The 27,441-nt window shown below is 43.7% G+C and overlaps 1 protein-coding gene across 1 annotated transcript; it reads right to left on the bottom strand.

The window, feature by feature from the left end:
- Window positions 1-906: 906 nt before the first annotated feature.
- Window positions 907-27,441, bottom strand: LOC100116561 (high-affinity choline transporter 1). Its single transcript, XM_001600970.5, has 15 exons — window positions 27,310-27,441; window positions 26,516-26,683; window positions 14,651-14,886; window positions 11,118-11,225; window positions 10,490-10,718; window positions 9,308-9,536; window positions 8,916-9,153; window positions 8,733-8,839; window positions 8,392-8,495; window positions 8,068-8,198; window positions 7,704-7,978; window positions 6,854-7,277; window positions 6,407-6,600; window positions 5,443-5,636; window positions 907-5,226 (listed from the first exon to the last, which is right to left on the bottom strand). The coding sequence occupies exons 3-15, from the start codon at window positions 14,850-14,852 to the stop codon at window positions 4,806-4,808; spliced, it is 2,856 nt and encodes a 951-aa protein (XP_001601020.3). The 5' UTR covers window positions 14,853-14,886; window positions 26,516-26,683; window positions 27,310-27,441; the 3' UTR covers window positions 907-4,805.

The raw sequence follows: 27,441 nt of genomic DNA, 5'->3' as shown, positions 1-27,441 counted from the left end.
TTTCGAGTTATTTTAAAAAAATATTTACTATCATTATAGAGTATAAATAAAATTTCATAAGAATTTTTGTATAGGAAAGCAATAGTAGAAATATTGAACTTTGACTTGCTTGTCATACCTTTATCGGCATGTGTTGAAAAATTCTTTGCTTAGTACTAATTCTAAAGATAGTGAATTTTCATACTTATGCATAATTTCTGTAAATTTTAAATGCTTTCTTTTTTTCTCACGAAATTGCACGGCAAACCATTTAAAAATTAATTTCCATAAATCTAACTGCCTAAATGAAAAGCATATTAGAAGGGTTTTAGATTCAATGGATGTGACACTATTTAAAATGCGATTTTCCTCATTAAACATTGTTGCGATATTATATGCAGATTCGCTGTGTATGATATATATATATATATATATATATATATATATATATATATAAAATAGTAATTATAATTTATTTTCTAGCTAGCTTATTAGTTACGTTTACTTTATGAACCTTAGAATTTAAATGCATGCTTTCCATTGAACCACATAATTAGCGTGAATAAATTATCATTTATTGATGTAATTTCGCATTACGTGACAGTAAGTCATTACAATAAACGTTAAACACTTTTTCTACATTTTTAAAGATTGTATTTATTTTTAAATACCTGTAAGTCACCATTGTACAACTATTATTATTATAGTTTGCTATAACCACAACAAATTTTTTGTAAATACACTTATATTATAAAAATATATAATGTTATAAATCGTGCCACTGATAATTTAATGTTTATTTATTTATGTGCACTACAGCCATGCCATGATAAAGCATCTCTGATTATTTTCTCATTAATTTTTTAATCAATCAAAAACTTGGATTATAAAAACTAAAGGTATTTTAGGTGTAAATGAGATAGATAGTACTGGACTAGAAAATTTTATTTGAGTTTCTATATCGATTAATTATATTTTTTACAGTCACGGTTGTACAAAACATCTGGGTAGCATTAATGATGTTAGTAGCAGCAATAATATTTAATAATCATTTTATCGAACAGAGTAATCGATAAATTCGAAATGTTATAATAAACGGTAACGCAAATAAGTACACATAGTGATTCAACAAGGATAAAGTTAAAAAAAAAAACAAGTCTAGAAAAAAATTCATTTAAGAAAACGAATATATTTACGCTACAACCTAAAAGTCGCAGTGGATAGTTTCATAGTCATTAAATCGAACAACTTACACACTTAGACCTAATGACTTATTATTATGTTTATTATCATTATTATTTGTTTTATTATTATTATTATTACATTCCTTAATCATTGTTATTCTAGTTCTAATTCACAATAAAGAATGGACCTAAAGCAAAATTAAAATACTTAGGATCAGTGTTGAGAAGTACATTTTTACATCGTATGTATTTTAGTCAGCATTTCCCATACCCCAATAACACAGTGTGCAATTTGATAGCAACTTGATGTCAATCTGCGTCCGTTTTTGTTCACTGGACAGTTACAAAACATCACATCTATGGTGTTATTGGGGTAGTTGCTAACTTAATTGCAGTTTTGTTAATTAATTTATCGAATTGTTGTAAAACAGATTTACATCATGTTGCCATAAAATTACATCTATGGTGTTATTGGGGTAGTTGCTAACTTAATTGCAGTTTTGTTAATTAATTTATCGAATTGTTGTAAAACTTTATTTTCTAATGTAAATGAATAAGTTCTATAGTATTAAAAACGGAATTATTAACACATATGCTAACTTTGAAAAAGGATACAAAAAATTATCCCCCATAATTTTGCTTCAGGTACCCCAAGATAAAGTGAAGCGGTTCGCAGCACTTATTTCGCTCGGTAATGCGCAGAATTATCAAATTCCCTTATGCCATTATGGTTTTTTGAGAATAAGAGCTGAGCATTACCCTACATACTAAATTATTAAGTTCTATGCTTTGGCACGTGATTCACGTTTGACGATGTCGCGTTGCAGCGATATCGTTCCGGAAAGGAAACTCATACATACTTTGACGCCTCTACTGCGTGTCGGATTTAAATATAGGTATTTTATTTATATACGATCGGAATGTATGTATGTGATTTTATGTATATATGTATATTTTTCTTTAATAATCGCTACGTTCATCGTTACTTTTACTTAGTTATTATTCTGGTAACTTGTAGAATATTTATACATAATTTTGCGCAAGAAAGCAGTGCCTGCTGAGTGTGCATATGTATACGTGAAGTGTCACTTTTTCGAAGACTCGATTTTGTTTTTCCATATTATATTTTTGTCGAAAGTTCGAGGCACTTTTTAAAACAATCACTCAACCGGGATATATAATGTCACTTTATAGATACTATGTAATAGATCGAAGTGTGTGTATTTCTTTATTTTTGTGAGAAGTGCATTACCTAATACGTTATTTTACAATATTGAAAAAGCGCTGAAAAATATGATAGTTCAAAGATAAATTTTATTTTATATCAGTCATCAAATTTACTCGGGTCCACGCTCATTTAAAACTTTTATCAAGTGACGAGTTTACACTTACAATTACAATTGTGCTGTTCTATTGCTTAAAATTGAAACGTTCTTTGTCAAAATTGCATAAAAGGACGTTACACACTCAAGTCATACAAATAAAACTGATAGATTCATTAAAATAAACGCGCTTTCTCATTACACAATTAGATCATACGTAATGCAGTATTGCGTCGATACGCAAGCGACAGAACATTTTATTCGACGTCGCATTCTTATAATATATCCATAATACTGGTAACAGGCATAAGATGTAGATTTTAATTTGTTTTGTTTTAATCTTTTCATTTTTATACAAAAGTACAGAAAAAATTGCGTCTTTTTCAATCAATATAACTGGACGCTAATACAAATGCGAGATATAGAAAAACACGAGGGTATAAAAATGTATGAACTTTATTTGAAAAATACTCATAGTTTTAAAGTAAAAATATTTGGTTCAATCAAGTAGTTAAGATGGGCTTTCATTTCTGATAGTACACTTCGTTTGAACACGAATCAACGCGTCATGCACAATAATGATTAGTAAAACGTATAAATAGTTACAGTTCACGCAAACACTTTGTCCATTCAATTGAGTTCCAAAATTGGTTTCATTACTCCTGAAAAAAAATTCATATAAAAACGTTTAGAAGATAAAAAATTGTCATAGTATATTTTAATATTGCTTCAATGATATGAATCGAATTTCATTTTTAGGATATATCCTCTATGACGCATACCTTGCTAAATATTTTAAGAAACATTAAAATTTTGAGGATAGAAAAGCGCATTCAGGTTTTTACAAAAGATTACAAAGCAAACTTCGTGGTGTATATAATATATAAATACACAGAAAAAGTATAATACGGCATAGAAATTTCGTAGAAAAGATGATCGCGTATAGGATCGAAACGGGACTTTTACGGTGCTTACAAACTTTTACATATACATTTAATAATACTACGCTAAATACTTATAAATATATTAATTACATTAACATCGAGTACGAACGAATCGCGCAGTTCAACACTTTAGCGCAAAATTTGTCTGATAATTATATTTGTTACCACGATTATTCAATGCCTTCAAGAGAGCAGACTTTTACCACAAGTCAAATTGTTATATTTTATATTAAAATTGTACATTTTATTATCAAAATTAAGATGTAAATATTTTTTATATAGTTTCTTTAAAAAATGTCTTTTTATTTAATAATTTATTATTATTTTAATAAATTTTATGAGAATTTTAGTAGTATAAGTTTATTGCCGCGTGTATTCATTGCACGGGGTTATTTTTAATTTTTTAATGAATCGATTACAAAGTTTAAAAGTTTTACATTTATCAAGTCTGATCTCTTGGTTTCTCATATGTATACAGTTCTATAAACTACGCTGCTAATTAGCTATGTCGGTGCAAAAATATGTTTTTTTTTGTCGGATTATCGTGAATTTGCACATTGTCGGACGTTTCCCTATTGTTAGACACAACGCATTAGGTCACATGCTATATATTACTTTGCATACCATCTCACTCTTTGTAATTTTTTTTTATTTCGTTAATGCAAGTCGTAAGTTACAATTTTATGATCAGTGTCATTACGTTTACATTATTATTTATTGAGATCATCAACGTGAAAATTAGTCGTCCAAATGTTAATCTAGCTAATACTTCAATAATAATATATTTACATAAATCTTTTTATGCAGACGTATAGTCCAAAGATTTTGTTTATTCTTGTTCACGTCATTTTTCAAACCAAAATTTTAGCATACTTATATATTAGGAAAGAGTTAAAAATAAACGATAATTTGTATATACACACAATCATAACTGAATGTAACTTCGTTATAGCTTTAATAAAATTGCATTGGACTGAGTATTGCAAACTGCATTTATAATATACAGTATATATAACGACTATAATTATATCACGAAAATAATTATATAAAAAGTACAATTGAGATCATCGAGTTAAGGTAGAAAAATTGGTTTTATACCTTATACAGAGAAGCTTACAGGCTAAAAATAATCAAACGCAGACGAAATACGATAGAGACCTCATTTTCCATAAATTATGAGTATTTAAAGCAGGCACTGATATTGCAACATTTTTATACACACAATTCAAAAAGACATTGACGGACGTGCTAATTTCGAACGATATCCCACATCAAAAACGTAAAGTACTAATAGTTATCATCCTTATTGTTTGCCTAATACAAAACGGAAAGTTCAAAAAATTCAAACCTCAAACTCCTCCAAATAAAATGTAATCTTAGAATCGGCTGACCGCCTCGTCGTCGGCAACGAAGTAGTTGCAGCTCTTGACCGCCGAGTTGTACATGCTGTATGTGGGACTGACCAGTAGATGACCCATGAGTCCTCCTTTCTCGTCCATCGAGCTTGAGTATCGACTCATGGTGCCGTGATGGGCAGCTTTGCAACTCTTGTCCCTGCGCAGAGTCGTGAGCCTAGTCGCAGCATCTTCGGGCCTGAGGCCAGTCTCCTCCGAGGAGTAGCGATTGATCTGATTGCCGCAGGTCTTCTTTTGCTGTTGCTGTTGCTGCTGGTGATTGGCGCAGGTGCCGTTGTCCTTGCGCAGAGTCATGCGGCAGTCGTCGTTGCGCAGAGGCATCGACGGGTAGTTCGGCTGACGAGCCAGCGTCGTTAGGGCCCGGTCGCCTGTGTCATTGAAGCTGGGAACAGGATGGCGAGTGTCAAAAATGAGGTAAAAGTAGGTTCAAAGGATTATACCGTAGATTTGTTGGGTCTCAGTTGTTTAAAAATATATTAAGTACTGATTGTTAGAAGTTTTGTATGCTGAAAATTGGCTCCATAAGATAATAAAATATTTGCTTTTAAAGTGGAATTTTAAACAATTGCTTTGAAAATTAACTAATTCATCAAGTCACCTGTGATGCCTGACGATTCCACGTTTTATCCTGCAGTGCTCGTTTCCGGCTTGACCTACTACGGCGGTACCGTGAGTCTTGCAGGCCTCGACGCCAGGAATCGGTGATAAGGAGCTTGGTCCATATGAGCCGCTGCTTTGCCGCCTGTCGAAAATGTTCACCAATTCCACCGATGGGGTCGGAGAAAACGTGCCCTGTGTCAAGAGAAAAGTTAATTTTTGAACTATTCGGATTATTAATTGATAAAAGTGGACTGAACATCCGTATGATGTTTAAAAATTATAAAACTAAGGCAACGATCAGCTGATGCAAACTGTAATTGTATTATGCAGCAAATATCTTATTTTAGGCACGACCACCCTACGAACGTGCGTTAAGTATTTGTTATTTGGCTTTATGAATATTTCTGGCCATGCGCAGTATTGTTGCAAGTGAAATGCGATACGAATCTGCAGAGAAACTGTAGAACTGCTTACAGAGCGAAACCGCGAAAGAACACGTAATCGACTCAGTAGTCGACGAGAACTCGCATTCGTTGCGAGGGTATAATATAATAGCAGAATGAATTTAAGAATCAAAAGTGCTCGTGAATCGTTTTACATATTTTATTTTATACTAAAGTATTAGTTTAGAGAGTGTAGCGGATAATTTTATTTGAATTTTTGCATAAAAATCGTAATGTGACAACCAATAATAATTTTGCGCGTAGTATGTGATGTTTTGTGAATGCATTAGTGAATATTCGTCAGTGATATGAGAGTTAAAAATAGAGTTAAATCGAAGATTGAAAAAAATTTCTTCTTGCTTGAAAGGACAAACGTTAAATCGCAGCAAACGATATGAATAAGCCACAAAATAATTTCCTTTCCTCGTAGTATGCGTCAGTTAAGAGAACTACGCAGCAACGTTGAGTCAAAAGTAAGTTCTATTCACTGATTTCGATATTACATGCTAAAATATTCACCTGCAGGGACGGTCGTCTCAGAGTACCTCCCTCCATTCCTATCAATTTAACGCCTTTGATATTTTTCTTGACAATGCCAGTGCCATCGGTAAGATTAAGATTCAACTCCATGTTACTGCGATCGCCGCCGACTTTTTCGCCCTCGAGCCTTCCGTTGGTGATGATTGTCGTTGGTACCTTGGCGTACGGTGTGCCTATGAAAGAAAATTTCGCATTTGTTAGCTTTCTATTGTGTAATGCAAAAAAGAAGTTTCGAATAAATTGTATAGCGAAAAATAGTTTCCAATGTGAAAATAGCCAGTAGCCTTTGCTATACACAATTTTACATAAGTTTGTATAAAATCAAGTCAGTGAATTTGATCAAATTTTTCAAACTTCATTTTATCCGTTAAATTCTTTTGCACGCAGCTTTAAAATGATGAAAGCAAAAATCCATAGCCCACTTACCAAAGCTCGTAGTCCCAACCCCTGACGGCGTGGACGGGCTCATGATCCTGGGCGGTTGTGGTCCCATGTGGTCGGCCATGTGGGCGGGTGTCACGCTGAGGTTCTTCACTCCCAAAATCTGTCCCGGTGCTACGGGACTGCCTATCATCGACGGATGATGCAGTTGATTCGGTCGACCCGTCACAGTCGCCGTCTGCGACTTGGGACTCATGGACTCGCGTAAACTGTGCAGGCCCTGAAGGCTCTGATTAGCCTTGTGCACTGCGGAACCCGGAGGTGGCTTCGATTCGTACAAAACGCTGATTGTCTCGTAGCGCGTCTGCGACTGACTCTGCTGGAGCTGGGTGTCGGTGCTGCTCGCGTCGTAGTCCGTTCGGCTGCTCGAAAGGGTCGGAGCGTCCGAGAGATGACCTGGGGATGCGTCCTGTGGAAAAGTTTGTTATTTTGTTTTAAAAATGCGTGACACGTGTTGAAGTTTTGAATTAATTTTCAAGCAGCTTTTTGTGTAACGGTATATAGTCTATCACTCTTTCTGGGCTATTAAATTTCACGGCTCGCTTACTTTCCACCCAAAGGGTTCGCCGTAATGATGTCCAGTTTCGCCGAGGCGTGCAATTTTCGGAATAATTTTCTCCCATCGCCTGACGCTATGGGCTGATTTCCCTGCAGGCGTATCAAGCGAAATCGATAACCCGCGAAAAGCGGCGAATCGATTCAAAAGTAAGAACAAAACGAGAGTCGAAAACTCGCCTATTTCTCTTTCGCCGAGCGCGCGAAGACGAGACGAAGAAAAAAAGGCGATTTGGCGTTGAAAAAAGTGTAGGTGGGGTATGAACGATGACGTGCTCACATTCATGGCGCAGTCGAGTAGGGCGGCACCGGAGCTGCTCTGCACGACTCCGTTGGCGTTCTTGGCGTTGCCGGGCGCGTAGACGTTGAGCACGTCGCAGCAGCGCGGAAAGTAGCCGTCCCCGAGGAGATTGCGCGTGAAAAAGCTGACGATAAGCTGGGCGAAGATGGCCGATAACATCGCCGCGCTCCGAAACGGAAACTTCTGGGTGTGGGTGCGGTAGTCGTAGAACGGGTACTCCACCAGCACCGGTATGCCCAGGCTCTTTTCGCCTCCTGCAATTATACACGTATAGATGCCGATGAATTATTTATTTATGTGATAATATGATATATCGGGGCCTGTCGTATCGATCGATCGTTACCGGAAATCCGAACGACGATGGCGACGACGTAGCCGGCGAGGCAGCCGTAGGAGTCGACCAGGGAAGGCCAGTGGATCACAGAGAGAAGCTGGGGGAACAGCACCACGTAGACGAGGTCGGAGCACAGATAGCTGGAAGGAGAAGATTATAACGTTGGATTTTTGTTTTTTTACTTGACGAGTGTAGCGAAATTTTCGACTAATGCGACTATGCCGGAACGACGAAAGTGCAAAAGCATACTACTCATCTTTGCGAATAATGATGCTTCGACAAATACGTGAGGGGCTATTAGGACTATATATGATATTCTCGTGGATTACTTACGCTAAATAGTAAACACTGCTAACACTAAGAGCAATTGCTGCGGAAAGAAAAGAAACTATCGCGACTGAAATCCGAAGAATCCAATCCAACTCTCTTTCAGTAGCCTAAGATTAAAAGAAAGAATGTTGTTGAAACGACACAAGACAACTCCTTAATCTATATGGCATGCGTATTATGTATATCTAACGATTCATCCGGTCAACCTTTCGCTCTGCTCCGAGTATACTTTACAAAAAAGGATTGAGAAAAACTGTACAGCCAAAGGTTATACAAGGACTATAATATTAGAACGTTACAACGGATAACACACAAATCGCACGTGTAGCGTAAAGATAGCCTACCTTTGGCCTGATGGTCAGCTTGTAAACGTTCCTCGAGAACATGGAGCTGATGGCAAGGATGCTCGAGTCGGCCGACGCCATGACACCGGCCGAGATAGCCCCGAGGCCTGTTGAAATCATCGAATTCCATGCGTAAAATTGAAAAACACACGCCATCGTACATCCTCATACATCTCCACTCACCAGCGAACGAAACCCACTGCGGCGTGAGGTACCGCAGCACGAGCGGCAACACGGCGTTGCTGTTGTCCAGCCATACGGTCTTGTTGTAGGGCTCGACGAGCGAGAGATCCGTCGCTCTGGCTACGATGCCGATCATCGCCGTCGGCACAGCCAGCGCCAGGCAGCCGAACATCGAGGCTATCGACAGCGTCCTCGCGAACGAGGCGCTCTTTATGCTCAGAATGCGCTGGAAGTAGCCCTGTCGGCGATAAAAAAGAAGCTTCGATTCCAGCTGCCAACAAAGCTCCTCCTCGTTCTGCCCTCCCATACATGTACGACTTTGCAATCCACTGAGCGCATTCGTCCCCTTCGACGTACAGGAAAGGATTATGCTAAAGAGCGGAATACTTTACCTGCCAGGGTATGCCGCCGAAAATGGCGAGCAGCATGGCGTCGAGCCACTCGCCGAGATCGTCGTTCCTGATGTCGCCCAGCCAGTCCTTGGACATTAAGCTCTTCTCGAACGAAACTGCCGGGTGAAGGGCGGCGTAAGGGGCCGATATCGCCAGGCCGATTGCTATGCAAACGAGCTGCACTGCGTCCGTCCAGACGACCGAGCTCAAGCCTCCCGATACCGTGTAGCTGTGTGCACAAGAGCGGACAGGATTTTTCTTTTTCTTTCTGCCGCTGTTTCTTCTTGCAGCGAATATTTGTGTTTTTCCCCGAGTTATATTGGGGAAATCAGCATACGCTCTTTATTGCCTCGTGCGCGGTTTTGCGCGGCCCCTTAACGGCGCGCTGTGTTCGTTCGACGTTCGTATATTTATTTATAAGACCGATATTTATTATTTTTTTTTTTGTCAATCTCAAGTTGAAACCCTGCAATCGAGGTAAACGCGCCAGCCGGCCTCTGTATTTCCGAAAGACTCTCCCCGGGTGTACGTGATCGCGGAGCTCAAAGATCCGTCGACGGAAACAAAAACTTTCTCGCGAGCGAGTCGCGTCGCGCTGTTGTGCTTTTCTTCCGAGCGAAACGTTCGGCAAACAGAAGATGTAACGAAGTGTGTCCCTTTAAAGTCTTGAAGAAACTTCGGGTCGAGAGTCGATTTATTTATACCTATAGGTATAGAACAATACGGAACAGGAGTAATATCAGCGAGCGATTTTACGATGATCAATCAATTCGGTTCCAATATAGAGCCTGATTTTACCTCGCGTGTGTATTAACGCTGGTTATATACTCGGTGTGCAGTGTATACGCGACGCGGTGACAATGTATCGACGTTCAATCTAGCACATAACCGTACACTTCCGAGCGAGTTTAGACCTTGTTTCGGACAGGTCCGATATGAGGAAATACTCCGATGACTCCTGATTGCTTTTGTCCTGTGCAGTGCCTATTAAATTTAATGAGAGCGACCCGTATGCGACGAGCGTCTCTATGTGCAGCATGTGCTGATAATATGACGAGATGGAGAATTATTCGACAGATCAGTTTCATACAACGAGAATAAATCGACTTCGCGGCTTTTAATGGAAAAAGGCGAAATTCCATCGAACTCGCTGCTGTAAGAGTATCCATATATAAAACTCACATGGCCGCGAGCATGGCGGTAGCGCAGATTCCCAGACTAGGATCCACCCCGGCGACGAGGCTGATCGAGGCGCCCAGCGCCCTGAGCAGTGCCGCGCACCAGAACAGATCTCCGCACAGCGCCGGCAGGAACATCAGCCCGCCAACTCGGGCCCCGTAGTGCTGCTGGAACGGGTCGAGCATCGTCACGTACTCGGCCTTCCTCATCGGTTTGGCGAACAGCAGCGCGCCTGTACACAGTTATATACGTCAGCTCGTTACACAAATGTTCATAACTCGATTCGTGCGCGCGCGGGGGATGCTCGTAACCGCGTGATCCCGAGATAACTCGTTTACAACCAAGACCCGACGGCCAAACTTACCGACGCCGGATCTCGAGCTAATTCGATGAATAAACCAGCAAACAAATCTATTATTTGACTTTTATAAAATCTATTATTTTACTTTCAGCTAGCCGTTTCTCGCGACAAATCTCGGCCTTATCTCTCGCAAGTGCGGGTGAGGCGGATTCAGCGAATTTCTCGAGCTGTACCACGGATCGGGAGAAAAATGCGCGCGCGAACATTCGCATGCGCAGCTGCGCTGGCTTTCTTGTGTTTGCTGCTATCTATCGTCGGGGCTGGGCTTACCGAAGAGGAGGCTGAGGCCGTAGCCGATGGGCACCTGGCACCAGGCCAGGCCCTTGCGGTACATCGCGTCTGCGGTCCCGTTGACGAAGGTGTCGCCGACGCAGGTTGCTGGAATGGAGGAGAGAAACGATTATATTATACAGTTAATTTTGTTTCGACAATGGGGGATTTATAATTATCGGGGCGTATTGGTGCGACTGCAGCCGCACATTATTGTCTTTGGGAAGAATCGAGACATTCCATTGTCGATCGTTCGGACAAAATGATCATATTTCGTCTTCGGTATCATCCAATTATTACTTCCCTCTCTTTTCGCCCATGCAAAAAGCCAGCCTTGAATAGACGTCGACGAGCCGAGTGTAGAGGGACGTTTCCATTTTCTGATCGTAATTTACGGAACCGCGAAGCCCGCGCACGCAAACTCATGCCACTGAATTATCCCGCAGCCGCAGTGCTAAAATATTTCCCGGACGCGATCGTAAACCAAAAACTCGTAAAACCGCACCAATACCAGCGATCTGTATACACATATAGCTGTATATACAGTCGTTCACGCTGTTAATGACGAAAAATCGATTGAATTTGGAGGCGTGAATATACTGGTATAACGATGAGCGCTATATTTATATTTTCATATAAATCTATCGATGGCCAGAGACTTGCGGAGAGATCAAACCGTAAATATACTCTTGTGCTTGACGCTTAAACAACCCGACTGTTTATCCGTATAATCGTAAGAAAAGTTCCACGGCACATGCATATTCATTCGATTTCACCCCTTTGTCGCTTTGTACACTCGACGTCAGCATCACCCATACTTTTCGGATCGCATATTTCCAAGCCTGCAACCATGCCGCGCTTGAGTCGTATACACGCTTCTATCCTACTTCTCTGGATCGTATTGAAACGCGCGTTCATTAAGCTAATGGCTGATAACTATCTCGCGAAATGTGTTACCGCTCGCTCCGGAGCTTTTCTCCGGCTCTATTATATACGCGCGGCTGTGCGTGTATTGAACGCGCGTTTTGTTCGAAATTCTCTTTTATACGATATTACTGCAGCGTATGAGCTGCGTAAGGCTGCCTCGTGATCTAATTTTACTGTGTCGACGCGACGTATCCCGTTATTGTAAGCAAATGTATAAATAATGCGATGAATTTGTATTATACGGGACGCTTTTTTATTATAGAAACTCGTCGCGCTACTATTAAGCGAGCGTATATAGCGAAATTGATATACGCGCGTTTATGTGCAGTAAAAAGCTCGAGAGCTTTTCATTGAGCGAGCATCGGAAAGTTTATATTTAGTAGGACGCTCTTAATGAATGAACAGCTGCAGGGAGCCGAGAGATTTTCTAGCACATTGTTCAACGGCTGTGAAATATATCCTGGTATACACATACGCGTCTACGCATGTGTGCCAGAAGATAATATAAAGCTTTGCAAAACGCGGATTCACTGCTACATAGTTAGACGATTTTCATTTTACATTTCACTGGCAGTAGTGCGATATATTGTTTTTGCTTTGCATAATTTACACTGACTTTTCGAGAAATTGTTTTCCAAGTGAGTTATAGTCATATCTGGTATTGAGTGCAAAGGAGACGAGGCAGATTCTTATGACTGCGTCGTCAGGCGGAGCTGCACATGTCAGCACCGTCACACTGGTCAGACGCGCTTGTTTCAAGTCTCTTACAATAAGCCTATAAAACGAATCATTACGCCGCCGGATTGCGAAGTGAAGCCCGAGGTTAATTATGAAAATCCCCCACTCTATACATTACAACCGAAATCCCGAAATGCATGTAGCTCTCGTCGTAATGAAACGTCTCTCGCGCGTTAATCCGGGCTCCGGCGAAACAAGGCTCCGTATCCATTCGTTAACTTTTCCATCCGGCCGCCTATTACACACACATACGCGAATAATTCCCCGGCGAGTGGCAGATGTGCGCGCATACATGCATATATAGGCGCATCTTGAAAAGACGTTACACGTTCATGTACATCGTCGGCGTTTAATTTGACTGCGGTGAGTTTCTTAAGTACCAAGAGGTGTTGGATGTGCCAGCGGAAGAGGAGTTTTCCCGGGAGGCTTTAAGATCTTTTGCGCGCGGCTGTTTTCCGGGAGAAGGTGACGATTTTATCAAACTCGGAGTTGAAGTTTGAGCCAACCAGAGGATGAAATCGGCGTTATGCGCATAAGTTAACGTTAACGCTTGATCAAGTAAGAACCCACGAGGAACGACCATTCCACTTCGCGCGGGCGAAACAGCTCTCGACCCCCCGCAGAAACTCCCTCGCGGCATTTGTTCTTTCCTCTTAAAAATCGCGATAAATTTTAATTAAACATATAACGATGAAAAAACGTCGATTCCCCGGCGAGTCGGCAGCAGCGACGGCTCTCTCGCGCGGCATTTTTCATCTAGCGCGCGTCGGTCGTTAACTTGGCGCGGCGGCTCGACTATACTCTTTCACTCTCTGGCTGTTTCTTTTTCCTCTCCCCTCCTCATAATTAAAAGAGAGCAGAGGAGTGAGCCGCTCTCTCGCGCGCTGGCTCCGCTAATTAAGCCGAATCGAGCTTCGCTGTTCGCTTCGGGTGATTCCCTCTCTCTTCCTCTCTCTCTCTCTCTCTCTCTCTCTCTCTCTCTCTCTCTCTCTCTCTCTCTCTCTCTCTCTCTCTCTCTCTCTCTGCTAATGTATGCCTGTCCTTCTCTCGCCGCGGGCGCACAGGTATTGTTCGTCTCGCCGCGGCGAATACGGCCGCGCGCACAAAGCCGCGAGAGCCACTTCTGGCCTAGGCCTCGGCACTATATACTCGAGTCGCGAGTCGTAGAGATATACAGATATAGGTACATGCCAAGGACTTAGTTCTGCGGCCGGTCAGAGAGTGGAGAGCTCACCTTTTTTCTTCTTCTTCTCCTCCTCCTCTCGCGTTCTTATAACGAAAAGTCGGCGGGCAAGAGCTGAGCAGTGGTAATAAACTCGCTCGCTCGCTTTATTACGAGGATGAAGTTAGAGAAAGGGATTGCGGAGAGAGAGAGAGAAAGAGAGAGAGAGAGAGAGAGAGAGAGAGAGAGAGAGAGAGAGAGAGAGAGAGAGAGAGAGAGAGCTAAGCGCGTGATACGGAATGCGAGTCGCGGGAACGGAGTTGACGAAATCCCGGAGCGTGCAGCGCCGCGGTTCTGTACTTCTTCCAAGGGAGTGAGGGAGAGAAGTTTAGTGGCCGCGGGGCTTGTTGCCGCGCGTTGTGTGTGTGTGTGTGCGTGTGTGTGTGCGTGCGTGTGTGTGTGTGTGTGTGTGTGGATGCAGAATGCTTGATGATGCGATGCTCGCGGGCGAGAGAGATTTTCGCTCATTTGCCCGGGGTTATTGTCTGATAATGGGGACCTTTGCCGGCGCCGCGATTGAGATTAAAGAGCCTGTTGCCAAAGGTGTTTACTGAATAACTGCTGCATTTGCGGATTGCTATGTCGCTGTATACAATTGAATTTTAAAGGTAGAGAAAAATAGCCGAAATTCTTTCGAGATCCTTACCTACGAGCGAGAAGATGCCGAGAACGAGTCCAACGTTACGATTGGCCAGTATCATGTGGCTCTGCTGTCCCGCAGCTCCTCCTCCTCCCCCGCCTCCTCCGACTGGCCTCCTACGCCTCGTCGTGGCGGCCCATATGCCCACTGCGAGGACCGTCCCATAGAGCCCGGCCAGTGCGGCTGCTCCTGGCACGTACAGCCCCATGCTTTCTTTTCCGGTCGTCCCGGCGACGCCAGACCTGAAATCACACGCACGCATGTCACATTATTATTTGGGTATATATCAATTACGTCAATATAAGCTGCTCTCTCTCTCTCTCTCTCTCTCTCTCTCTCTCTCTCTCTCTCTCTCTCCCTCTCTCTCTCCTATCAGAGTATAGCGCGGTGTATAGGAGAGTCGAAGAGAAGGGATTTGGTTTCCGAGAATTATGAGAGAGCGGAGATGAGTGGCCTTGGCGAGGATCCTTTTTCGAAATTTCACGAGCGTTTTATTTTTATTCGCTGAGTTGCGAGAAATGCGCGTTATATTCCGATGTGATTATCAAATAACGTCGTCGTAACGCTTTTATAGAAGGATAATATCACTGCCTGCGCTGTTTATGAGGTGCCAGTCGATAATGATGGTGCATACTCTATGAATGATAATAACTTCTTAGCGATTGCTGATGAGGTCTCGGAATATCTGTGCTGGGAGTGAGTGCGGCGTGGTGGGTCTGGACTGACCCAGAAGAGACGATCGAAAGATCATCATCGATCACGTGTCGCCAAGGTTGTGGCGAAGACGAGCAAGCGAGTATATCCGACGATCGCAACACGCAGCTGTTCTACCTATGCAGCGTGGTTGAGAGATAAATTGCTTCACTGCGCGCGTGAGCATTTTAATCTCTCACCATGTCTTATATATACTATGACAAAGAACGCTATCCGTACACATGCAGCACTCGTATAACACACAAAAACCCAAAATTATGTTTTCGCATCTCTGCCCTCCTTAATCCACGAATAAATATTCAAAACTGCATATTAGATTTTCATCGCGCGGAAGCTTCCTATATCCCCGAAGTATATTCGAAGTGTCTTTCCTCCGCCGAAAGTAAAAGTTCAACTTTATAGCGACGATTCCCTGCAAGCGAGCGCAAGTTTTCGTCAAAACTTTCGGCGCAGACGCGAGCACAGCTTTTATACGCAGACATTTTTCTGCGCTTTGAGCTACGGAGACAGCAGAGAGTAAGCTCAAAGCGATTCAATTTTCCCGCGCGGACCCGCGCGCGTGACGTAAAGGGTCAAAGCGCTTAAACAATTTCGAGCAAAATTCCTCGCAAGCTCCCTATATAATTTCAAGGATGTTTCTCTCGATTAAAATTTTTTTTTTAATATTTATTTTTACAACCAGCGCTATGGTCGCTCTGTATTAAAACTCGCTGGCGTTTCAGCGCGAGAAATCCGAAAAAATTTTCCGCTCGTAAAAAAGTTTCGAGCGCCCGCGCGCGCTGAGCTCAGCGATCCTTCGAGGTGTGCTAGCGGCTGTATAAAAATTTTTTTTCGTTCGATTCGCCCTATAAGAGATTTCACGGCTCGTCGGTCGTATGAAGCTTCTGAAATTTTTCGCTTCGTCAGAATATCGTTCGGCTCTCTGTACGTACACACACGCGCCGTTGCTATAGTCATTCTCGATAATCGCGCGCGTGTATACGAGAAAAAGCTCTCATCGCCGGCAATTTTCCAGCCTCAATTAAACGCCTGAAGTTTTCGAGCCTCGCCGGCATAAAAGATGAAATGCGTAGCGCGCGTACGAAGTCTGTATATAATCCCTGCATAGTATGTACAGATATACACGCATACATAGGCGCACAGCCACACCTACACAGCTATCGCTGCGAGTGGAGTGGCTCCGGCGCGCGAAACTTAACGAGGTCGAGCAAAGTCTGGACGGGGGGATGGAACTGCGCGGGTGTTGGCTCAGCTCTGCGGACCGGTATCTTTGAGGTTTTATACCTATAGACGGAGCCGAGAGCGGGTTACAAGTTTTCAGTGATAGACTCGAGTTTTCTTTCGTGGGATTAGAGGCGCCGAGGGAAAAGGATGGATCAGGAGATAGCAATCGAGGGGATGAGTTTTTGAGAGGATTATCGACTTCTCAGAAGATAGTGGCAATCCTGTAATTCTAAATAAATCACCCCCGCGGAGCTGCACCTTTCAGCCATCCTAATAAACACCCTGTATCGACGAGGAAAAAAGAAGACAGCGATATCGGATTAAAAAACGAAGCAATAACCACACAAAACAGCAGCAGCTCCATAACTCTTCCAGCAGTAATTTTCGCCGTGAAAAATAGCTCCTCTCGGCTCTCTACGCCTCAGCGCGAAATTTCTTCCCCCGCGCCTCTCTCTCTCTCTCTCTCTCTCTCTCTCTCTCTCTCTCTCTCTTATATTCTCGCGCGCGCGTGAACTCGTTCGCGCCGCCATTCGTCATACTCGCTTGAGAAACAATAAACCCTTGCGCAAAAAGAAGCGAGAGAGGCATTCTCTCGTGCGACTCTCGGAAAAAGACGCGCGAGCGCGGGAAGGGTACTGTAATTTAATTTTTGTTGCGCGTCGCTCGCGCGACAAAAAGGAGAAGAAATATAAGGCTGTATATGAGGGTTACTCGAGTGGAAATCACGCGATTCCGATGGTCAGCCGAGGTTTTGTGCTTTATAGTTTGAAAAGACGCCGCGCTGCGATCTGCTTATGGAATATTGTATTTATAAACGTTATTATTTGCAACGATTGTTTTCTGCGAATCAAAAGCAGCTACGTTCATTATAATTGCGAGGCTTTTCATTCAGTAATATATCCTTTGTGCAGAGGGATAGCATTTCGAATCGGTCGTTGAATTCAATCGCTTTCGGATCGCCATCAATGTAATCGAATTCGCGCAGCCTTTCAGCAGATTTTCCCGAATATATCTCCGATATCCAATATACTATGAAAGATATTCCCCCGGTCGCTCTTCTCTTTGTGCAAACAGCCGAAACGGACCGCTCGCCAATCGAGCTCGAACTATAAATATTTCAAAGACGTATAGTCGAGCTCTATATCCACAGTCAATTAAAATCAATTAAAAAAAGCGAGTCAAGAGTTAACCGATAAATAATCCTTGGCTACGATGCTACTCGCAAAGGGAAAAAAAGTCGAGCGAAGGAAGCGCGCCTTTGCGAAGAATACAACGGACTGTACAGTGAGGAGAAAGGGAAACGCGGGCGGCGTATAACGATCGAAACGTCGCCCGGGGCGCGACGGAAACGCCACTGCCTCGATGTCTCTCTGATGCTGTTCTGCTATATACTACGTACGTTATACGCTCCTCTAAACGCTTCCGTATTATCTCGATACGTGCCACTGATGTAGCGGGGGTGGAGACAAAGCAGTGCTTTATTAGCTGTGCCGCAGCTCTGTCTCTCTCTCTCTCTCTCTCTCTCTCTCTCTGACTTGTTTGCTTAGTAGTACGTCTTCCTTTTATCTGCGACTTCTTTTTTAGACCGAGGCGCTTTGCCAAGCCAACTCTTTAACGCCGCGATGAATATTTATCAAGGAGCTAAGTGCAACAAATATAAACACAAATCGTCAAAAAAGAAAAACGAGGTTACCATCGGAAACTCCCGAGCAAAATAAAATAAAAAAAAGGCAACCCTCCCAATTCCCAACGCCCGACCTCTTATCAGCGGAATCAGCATTAACGCCGCGCTATACAGCGGCGACCGCAATTTCCATTTTATCAATGCAATCCAACCCGGTACACAGCAGACTGCAACAGAGTTGCTAATTAGCAATCAGGCAGAGCTCGCGCTCTCTCGAAAGTTCCGGCTCAATTTTTTACTCAAATTTGCTCTCGGCCGAAATCCAGCGGGCTTTTTTCACTGCCGCTGCTGCTGATGCTTTACAGCGTCGATTTCGAATAGTCAAACACGCGGAGGAGGGAAAGAGCGCGATCGGTAGTGCCAATTATGAGGAGCAAACATCGTTGCAGCAGATGATGCTTTCGGTTCGCGAAGCCGTGAGAGAGAGAAGCTTTTTACGACGCAAGGTCGGCGGACGTGATATGGGCTTTCATGTGCGCTGATTTGATTGTTACGCAATTCTCGAGCTGCTTTTTTTATCGTTCGGATTTTACGTATTGGGAGAAAGTCATCGTTATATAGCTACTATCGGTGCGGCTTTTGTCGGTGAATTGGATTCTATAGAGGCTTGTGGGGAAATTCACGGTTTATGTGAAACGACAGAAGCGCTATTCCTCGTTTTTGCGTGAAAAAATAGAGGCACTCGTCGATGCACCTCGTTAATGCGCGCGATGTAATTTTAAGTTCGCGGAGCTTTTTCCGTGCGCATATAACCGTGTTCGAAACTCTCGAGTTTGAAACTGCTTTGATTCGCCATTCAAAGCCTCGTATAACGCGCTCACTCGCGAATAAAACAGATTCAACTCCAAAGTTCATTACAGCGTCGATTTACATAGGGCGATTATTTATCTTTGCTACCTATCGGACGATCATACGAGCTTTCACACCCACAACCCGCGCTACGTGTATATATACGTATACACAGATTCCATCAAGGCGAATATAGTATTCGCTCGTCTGTATTAAAAGAGCCTTATTGGACTCAGCCGACTGCAGCGCTTCGAACTCAATAATTCGAAATTGCAGAGCGGGAGAAGCTCGAGAGAGAGAGAGAGAGAGAGAGAGAGAGATACGGTCGGTTGGCTACGAGATTAAAATTCAAAAGTGACCCAGATATCGGCTATTCGGGTCGTGACCGCCGGCGAACTTTGAGATGCCTCGGAAAGATCGCGCCCCTTTGCCTGCACCGCAGCGCCGTTATTCTTTATTTAGTCCCGCACACGTATATACGTACACGGTGCGAGATTTTTCACGGACTGCTCGTACGTGGGCTTTTTCATATTTCATATACATAGGCCTCGCCTCGTCGCTTTTATATTATATATACACAGTAGCCGATGCGGAGAGACGACGGATCGAAGGTTTAAGAGTATTCCGGGGTCGATGGCCTGAGGCGCGAACGCCTCTGAGGTTCTCCTTTAAATTTACGCTGGCAAGTGTACGAGCCAAGATTCGCTTCGTAATATCGCCGCGGTAATGAACGGGTCGGAAGATGAGGTCCGCGTGACATTTGCCGGAATAGAACTGCTACTCTCGGTTGGAGGATCGATGCAAACGTGGTTCAAAGCTACGACTCGGCTATACTCGAGGATTAGTTATTCACGCTGATGAGTATGGGGAGATTTCATGAGGCTCTGGAATGAGTTAAAGGTTGATTATTATTTAGCTGTCTTCGTCATCGAGGAGAAATCGATCGCAGACGGTTCGGACAGCCGGTTCTTGTACAAGTGCTTCGATGGATGAATGCTTGAAGCGGTTTTATGATTAACGAATTCGATCCGCATAAACGACTGCTTGCAATCAGTATAATCCTGCAGTCGAGTGATTTGCTAATTCAACGTTATTGAACTTCTCATTTATAAACGTTCTTACGAATTTCACAAGATTTTCCGACGAAGCTCAAGCCTTTGCAGCTAAGACACAAACTGCCCTTCATTTATATCCAGACGTTACAAAGACCTCGTTTAAGTTCTCGGCCGTAATATACACCGCGCATCAGACAAGGTCTGAGCAAGCCGGCCTCAGCAGAGCCAATTGCTGACGATGATGAGATTAATAATGCGACGATGCACGCCCAGCAGGATTATACAGGCCTTGGCAAAGCCGCTATAGAGTCCACGCATCGATCGATCGATTTCTCGCAGCTTCCGCAAGGGACTCGCGCACGTATATGCCGTACCGCGGATATTAATAGTCCCGGAGTCTGCGGCAATGTAAGTACATGTGCAAATCCAAACAAAAAACTGACACTCCAGGGGGTCTGAGTGAACAAATTTTAAATTTGAGGGCACACCTACCACACCAACTTTTTTGGGTTCCTTAGGCCACCCAGAACTCAAAAAACCTTGGGTTCCCAAGATTAAAAAATACCTATTTTTTGCGGGGTAGTTGAAATTCTCTTATGGGAAGTTAACACGGGGAAAATTATCGAAAACAAGCCACGACTCAACTTTACCCACCCAGTGTATGAAGGTGCAATCCAAAAATGTGTATTACTAGGATCGAAGTATCAGAAGAGCGCTTCAAATTGAGGGCTGCTGAGTTAAAAATGGTTGCCCAGGGAAAAAGTTGTCTAGGCTTGAAAATAGCGAAAAATCACGAATACTTGTATTTATTACGAAAATCCGCGATTTTTCTTTTTTTTGGAAATCCTTATGACTTTTGAGCCCAGCAGTCAATTTCGACCATCACTTTCAAAATTTAGATTAAACATTTTACTGGTTTATCAGCTATATATATGGCAATGAAAAAGATAAAAAACAGCCATAATTGATGGGCATATATATAGCTGATCGAAAAATAAAAATGTTAATCTGATTTTTGAAAGCGAAAGAAAAGAGCTACAATTTTAGTCCCGGATGGTCGAAATTGACTGCGAGGATCAAAAGTTATAAGAATTATAAAAATAAGAAAAATCGAGAAATTGGTGCCTTTTTGTCATTTTCAAGCCTAGACAACTTTTGACCTAGGCAAGCATTTTCAATCCACCAGCCCTCAAATCAATTCTTTTTTTCAATACTTCGATTCTATTAAAACACATTTTTAAATTGCGCCTTCAGATAAAAAGTGGCATTTTCCTGGTTTTCGTTAATTTTCCCCGTGTTAAATTCCCATAAGAGAATTTCAACTGCCTGGCAAAAAAATAGGTATTTTTTAATCTTGGGAACCCAAGGTTTTTTGAGTTCTGGGTGGCCTAAGGAACCCAAAAAAGTTGGTCTGGTAGGTGTGCCCTCAAATTTCAAATTTGTTCACTCAGACCCCCTGAAGTGTCCGGCTTTTTCTGGATTTGCACATATATTACACACATAACACACGTCATTTTGCTATGCAAGTGTGCATAATTCGCGTTATGTACGTATACATGTATAGCTGATGGCTAGGCACGTTCGCGTCAGCCGATATGCGATTTGTTTAGCTTTGGGACTCGGGAAATGCGCCGCGAACTTTGCTTATTAGTCCGCGAACGCGCCCTGGCAGTTGACGCCGGAGCTGCTCTACTGGCTTTACCGCTGATTGTATATGTGTGTGCGCGCGCGCGCGCGTGTGTGTGTATAGAGGATCCGTTGGAATGTGTTGCGAGGGATTAGGTATTACACAATATATATGCCGACGCGGCTGGAGCTCGGAGTGGATTGCGTCGGCTGTTTCCACGTGCGTTGGAATTATCGGATCGATACACTGTGGCGAAGAATTTCGCTTGATCTCGTCGCGCTGTACGATAAAAGATTGAATCGCTGACAATTTTTCACATCTACCGTATGCGCTACATTCGAGTTGCTAGAGAATAGAGCGGGCTGCCTGCACGTCACGCGAATCGAAAAGGTCTACGAAAAGATTAGAAAAAAAACACCTGTCCCACGTCCCTTTTTTTGACAAACGAATATTCCGAGCTATAGAAGCTGGCTTTTCCATTAAAAGAGAAAAAACATTCGGTCCACTTTTTCCGAAATCTCTTCAGCTAAAAATACTCCAACGTTTCTCTCTTCGCGAAGAAGCATCTCCCTCGGGAGCGGGCACGAGTGAATCGCGTTTTATTCATGCGGCCGCGCACGATTCCAGCGTCGATCGGCCCCGTCCGTTGATTCTCCAACTCGAGCTTTTCCTCGAAAGCTAAAAGCTCGCCTAAGCATCAGAGCTGCAGCAAACGTTCCGCGCGCACACACACACACACACACGTATTCGCGCATATTGGGATTCCAGAGCGAGCTTCAACTGTCTCAAGCTCCTTGGCGCAGGCATATATATATATATATATATATATATATATAGCGATAGGGGTGTATATGCGGGGGATTTATGCCCTATCCCTAGCTCTTTGGCCCGCGCGTTTTGATGTCCCTTTGACGCAAATATTTGCCCGCTACATTAAGGCTAATGATGTAAGGTGCGCTGATTAAATTCGATCGGTGCCTTGTTGCGTTGCTATATACTCGCATGCTTTGTAAAATATCGGCTTTTTAACACGTCGTTATATACCTAGATATTGTGTATTATCTACATTTGTGTCAAGAAGATTAGATACTGAATTTTTACCTTTAATTCTTATCGAACGGCACAGTTATCGGCCTTCTCGATCGTCGATTTCGAGAAAAATATATCGCGCCCGGTTTTATGGCAAAGCGGCTACGCAGTATAAACGATATCTGGAACTATGCAGCGGATGTGTGATGCATACCGCACACAATCGCCCTTTGAAATGCGCAACTGTGAAACAAGCCGGGCGCTGCAGCTGCCTGGGCGACATCGCTTGCGCGCAGTCCCTAGGCCGTTCTCGCACAGTTTCCAGCTGGAAATTTGCACGTAAATTAATTTATGTGACCCGTAGCCCCGCTCGAAAGCCTCGGCGAAATTGTACAACGATTGTTTTCCCTCGACTTATGTGTTTAGCCCACGCGAGAGCTACTTTGAATTATTGAAAACGTTTGGACGATGGTTCTCGCTGGTTCTTGTTTTTTAATGATGCATGCTTGTGAAAAAGTCCGGTTTATCGATTCAACCGATAAGATTACCAATTGACCTCGATTTATCATTCTCATATACGTAGATAACCGATATTTTTCATAGATCGAACTGTGCGTTCCGCTGAAATAAAAATATTTCTAACCATATGTGTACAAGGGAGAGTCGAGACATACAAGCAAACAGCCGGTCCTCCAGCAGCTTTTCACCACCAGCATAGCTTCCATACCCCGAGCTCATGAATATTTATGTTAATGTCGCGGCGGAGGAGCTCGAAAAACACTTGGGCTTGACTCGCAAGCTCAAGTTGTCTTCGCAACGGCTCTCAGCCCGCGGCGTCGCAAAAATAGCTGTGAGCCTTGATCGCGATCATTTTAAAAACGATATACTGGAGATTATATACTCGTTGAAAACAATGAATTCAGGATATCGCGACGCTATCGTAATTCTCTTTAGCAGGTGTGAAATCGATCACTCGCAGATTTCAAGTTTAATTATGCGAAAATCGTCAATAAGTTGAAATAAGAAAGAGCTTCTCATACCGTGCATTGTAAGGTAATCACAAATTCACAACGTCCGACTCGTGCGAGTCATTTTCTCAAGAAATTTTTACCATAAGATTCGTGAGTGCATCTTTTGACGCAGCTTGGAATACCGCGCGAGTGAAGATTGAAAGGAAGAGCCGAAGAGCTTTTTTCCTTTATTTTTTTTTTTAAAGGTGCTTTGACTCGGAGCGTGTCTGGGCCGTCACAGTACTAGCGAAGAGTAAGGCGCTTAGCGCGGACTGAAGCGCGTATCATTTGATGTATCATTTGAAAGATCTTAATCCGTGATATTCTTTGGAAAGCTCCTCGGAAAAGAGCACCGCGGATTATTCTTGCTTCTTTCTTCAACGCGATCGTTTTATTTCGTCTCTGCAATTCGCTTTGCAATTTCATTTGCGATAAATATACATCTTTCTCATTTATTATATCAAATAAAATGAGTCATGCTTCGTGCGCGTATTCCGATTAATATTACACGCATATGGATGAAATTGTTTACGTAAAATAAAGCACGTTCGATTTAAGGGAAAACGCGAACCATTACACGTAAAACCAGCTTTGATGCAACAAATGCAGAAGGGCTCGACGAAAAAGCAAAAACGTATCAAACGCATAAAAGCTCTGCTTCGTGTTGCGTTTGTTATTTATATGATTCCCGGCAAAAGCCAGTTCATTATTTCGAAGAAAAACGAATCACTCTCCCGATCATCAACTGACTTCGCCAACAAAAGATCCCCAATCATCATCGTCATCAAAGAATCCAAGAAATCGAGCACAGTCACACAGACGAATTAACGCTCGCGAATCTCTCCATCGTCCTCATTGAAGCCAGCATAGCCTAGCGCATACGCTCCTCATTGGTTCAATTAAACCGCTACATTTTCCGGCCGCTGCAAGCACAGAGAGATACACACGCGCGCTATACGTTAGTCGGTCCATTGTACTAGTGCTCGACACAGCGGCTTTTATGACGCATCGCGCGCCCAGCACATACGGCCTCCTCTCTCGCTCTCTGTTAAGGTAGATGATGAAAGCGCCAACTTTTCCGCGAGCACACCTACATACGTCCCTTCAATGCTCGCTGCGCGTATATACATACGCACAGCCTGCCGTATGATAAATCGAGAGCGCGCTAAAGCCGGCTCTCTGAATTGAAAAGTGGAGCGTAAGCCCGGAAGCGCAACTACAGCGGGAGATCCCGGAAACGCCCGCCGAGGCTTTTACAGAGAGAGAGAGAGAGAGAGAGAGAGAGAGAGAGAGAGAGAGAGAGAGGGAGAGAGAGAGAGAGGGAGAGAGAGAGAGAGGGAGAGAGAGCGCAGTTTAGGCGAGAGGCTATGCTTTTTTATGTCAGTGAGAGAGAGAGAGAGAGAGAGAGAGAGCGTCTGAATTTTGCTCTTCTCTCTGATGTCTGGGGATGATGTGTGGGTGCTTTTCGAGCATGATTTCTCTTCGATTTGGAAGATTCGAGGGGGGTCGGCTCTGATGCTGGAAAAGTGCGATAGGAAAGCTGTTTCGGGAGTCTTGATCCTCTATGCAGGGGGAGGATCAACGTCAGCCTCTGTTGCGTTGGGGCTTTGGCAGCGTACGTGATTCTCGTTGTGTAAGTACTGTTAATATCGCGTGTATTTGTCATTGATTATTTAACCAGTTAATATTCACATCGAACTTTGTAAAAAAGGAGAGCATTACATGCTCCGAAAGCCTTGAATCCCGTACACATCGCTCTAAATTCAAAGCAGCGGGGTACGAGCTTACGATTAGCACCCAAATAAGCTCCCCAGGTAATTTCAACCGCCGAGGCACCGAAACTGCCGCCGTAACGTATTGCGCAGCACGGAGACTTCGCGGAAATGCTATCATAGCGGGGTGTGCGCGCATAAACTCTCTCACTACTTATTCACGCAGTCCGTTAACCAATTCTCCAAAAGACCAGCTCGTGTATAAACGAAAGCGCGCGATGTATTGCCAACGCCGAGATGAGGGTATATAACGCGATTACAGCAGCTTTTTTCCGTTGTGTCGAGCTTTATTATTATTACGAAGCGTAGGTCGAGAGCTGTGAGCACGTGCAACGTTGTATTAAAAATTAGCGAAATCGCCGCTTAACGAGCCCGTGCAGCGCTAATAAGCGTCGCATGCGGAGGCTTTCGTTCTATTTTGCCCTGACTTTGGCTGACTTTTTCTTTTGCTCCTGTTTATCTCTCGGTGAAGGTGAAAAGGGATGCCTTGTTCGTGATTACGGTGCCGCATGGCGATGACGACGCGGGATCGATTCGAATGCTCGTTTAAAAATAGACGAATATTGTTTATCGTAAAGCGCGAATAACAAATTGTTTTTCACTACCGTTATGACACGAGGACAGTTTTTAAAGCACGCAGCAAGTACGCGAGCGTCAAAAATCTACTCTGCATGATTGACAGCAGCGCATCAATTAAGCGACCCTGTCCCAACCGTCATCATCAGCATCTCCTGGCAGCCAAGTCGCATCAGCATAATACCCTCGCGTGCACAATACACAACCCTCCGAAAGGCGGCGTCGGCGGCAAAGTTCGCGCTCGACAAAAGCGAAAACTCCCGGGACTACTCCCGCGAGTTCGCGGCGGGATACACACAACGTTCCGACGTGTCTGAAGAAGAACTATAGTATAGAGCAGCCTCACACACACACACACACACGAGAGTGAAAAGTCCGAGAGCACACTCACCTGAAACGTTATTTCCGTGCTTCAGCTCATCCTCGATTCAGCTCGACATCCCTTCCCTCGCTCTTCACTGGTTCTATTCAGGACGATGCTATTCTCATCTCGCGCTCGATATCCTGCAGAGCTCGGCACGCAACACCTTCTTCTTCTTCTTTCGGACGTGTACACAGACTGCAAAAAGGGGAACGCGATGAGAATTATGGAAATGGCCGGGGAGCGAGAAGCCGGAGAGAGGGCGTGGGATGCTACCGCTGGACACTGGCTTATTCGCTTTGGTGAGAGTAAACGGGGTGGGGGGGGGGGGGGTCGGAGTGGCCCATTGATGGAGACTTCCTTGGAATGCTACAGTCGATCGCGATGCTGGATGTGTAGTCGTTGCGCTTTTCACGGACTCGAGAGACTGGACTTTAATTTCTCCGCGATGAAAGACTTTATTTCTGGATTTTCGGGTGGGCGAAGAGCGAAGGGAGAAGGAGTCACTGCGTGTAAAAATGCACCACAAGACGCGAGAGCGTGTATACGCGCGCGCGCACGCGAGGCAGGGTCGTTAATTCCGTCTTCGTTGCTTTTTCCGCGAGATGTTTCTCTCCCCCTTTTCCTTCGTGAAACCTCAACTTGCTTCACTCGTGGCACATGATACGGATTCGATCCTATACATTCGCATATAAACACGCCTAGATACCGGCGGGTCCCTTCATCCTCGCACGGACTGTATACTGTGCTTGAAAAAGAAAAAAAATCTCCGCGACTCAATCAGCTCCAAGGAAGGCTCCAGGACGATTTGCAGAATGACTGACCCAGGGATGTCCGCGTGTGTCGTGAAACGGGACTGATATCCGCGGCAGCAGTGTGGAGTACGGCGGGCGCGTTACTACTGGCGCAGCATCCGCTCGGGAGAAGCCTCGAGGGGTGGCACAGAGCGACTCGAG

Source organism: Nasonia vitripennis, chromosome 3 (assembly GCF_009193385.2).
Source record: "Nasonia vitripennis strain AsymCx chromosome 3, Nvit_psr_1.1, whole genome shotgun sequence".
NCBI classification, from domain to species: Eukaryota; Metazoa; Arthropoda; class Insecta; order Hymenoptera; family Pteromalidae; genus Nasonia; species Nasonia vitripennis.
This window is presented reverse-complemented; position numbering and strand designations above follow the sequence as displayed.

Excerpts from the sequence above, each read along its gene's own strand:
- LOC100116561 (XM_001600970.5), bottom strand. The coding sequence starts at position 14,852 with ATGGGGCTGTACGTGCCAGGAGCAGCCGCACTGGCCGGGCTCTATGGG. Across the intron at positions 9,154-9,307 it reads TCGGCGGCATACCCTGGCAG|GGCTACTTCCAGCGCATTCT; the intron begins GTAAAGTATTCC and ends TATCGCCGACAG. Across the intron at positions 8,199-8,391 it reads AGCAGTGTTTACTATTTAGC|CTATCTGTGCTCCGACCTCG; the intron begins GTAAGTAATCCA and ends TTCTCCTTCCAG.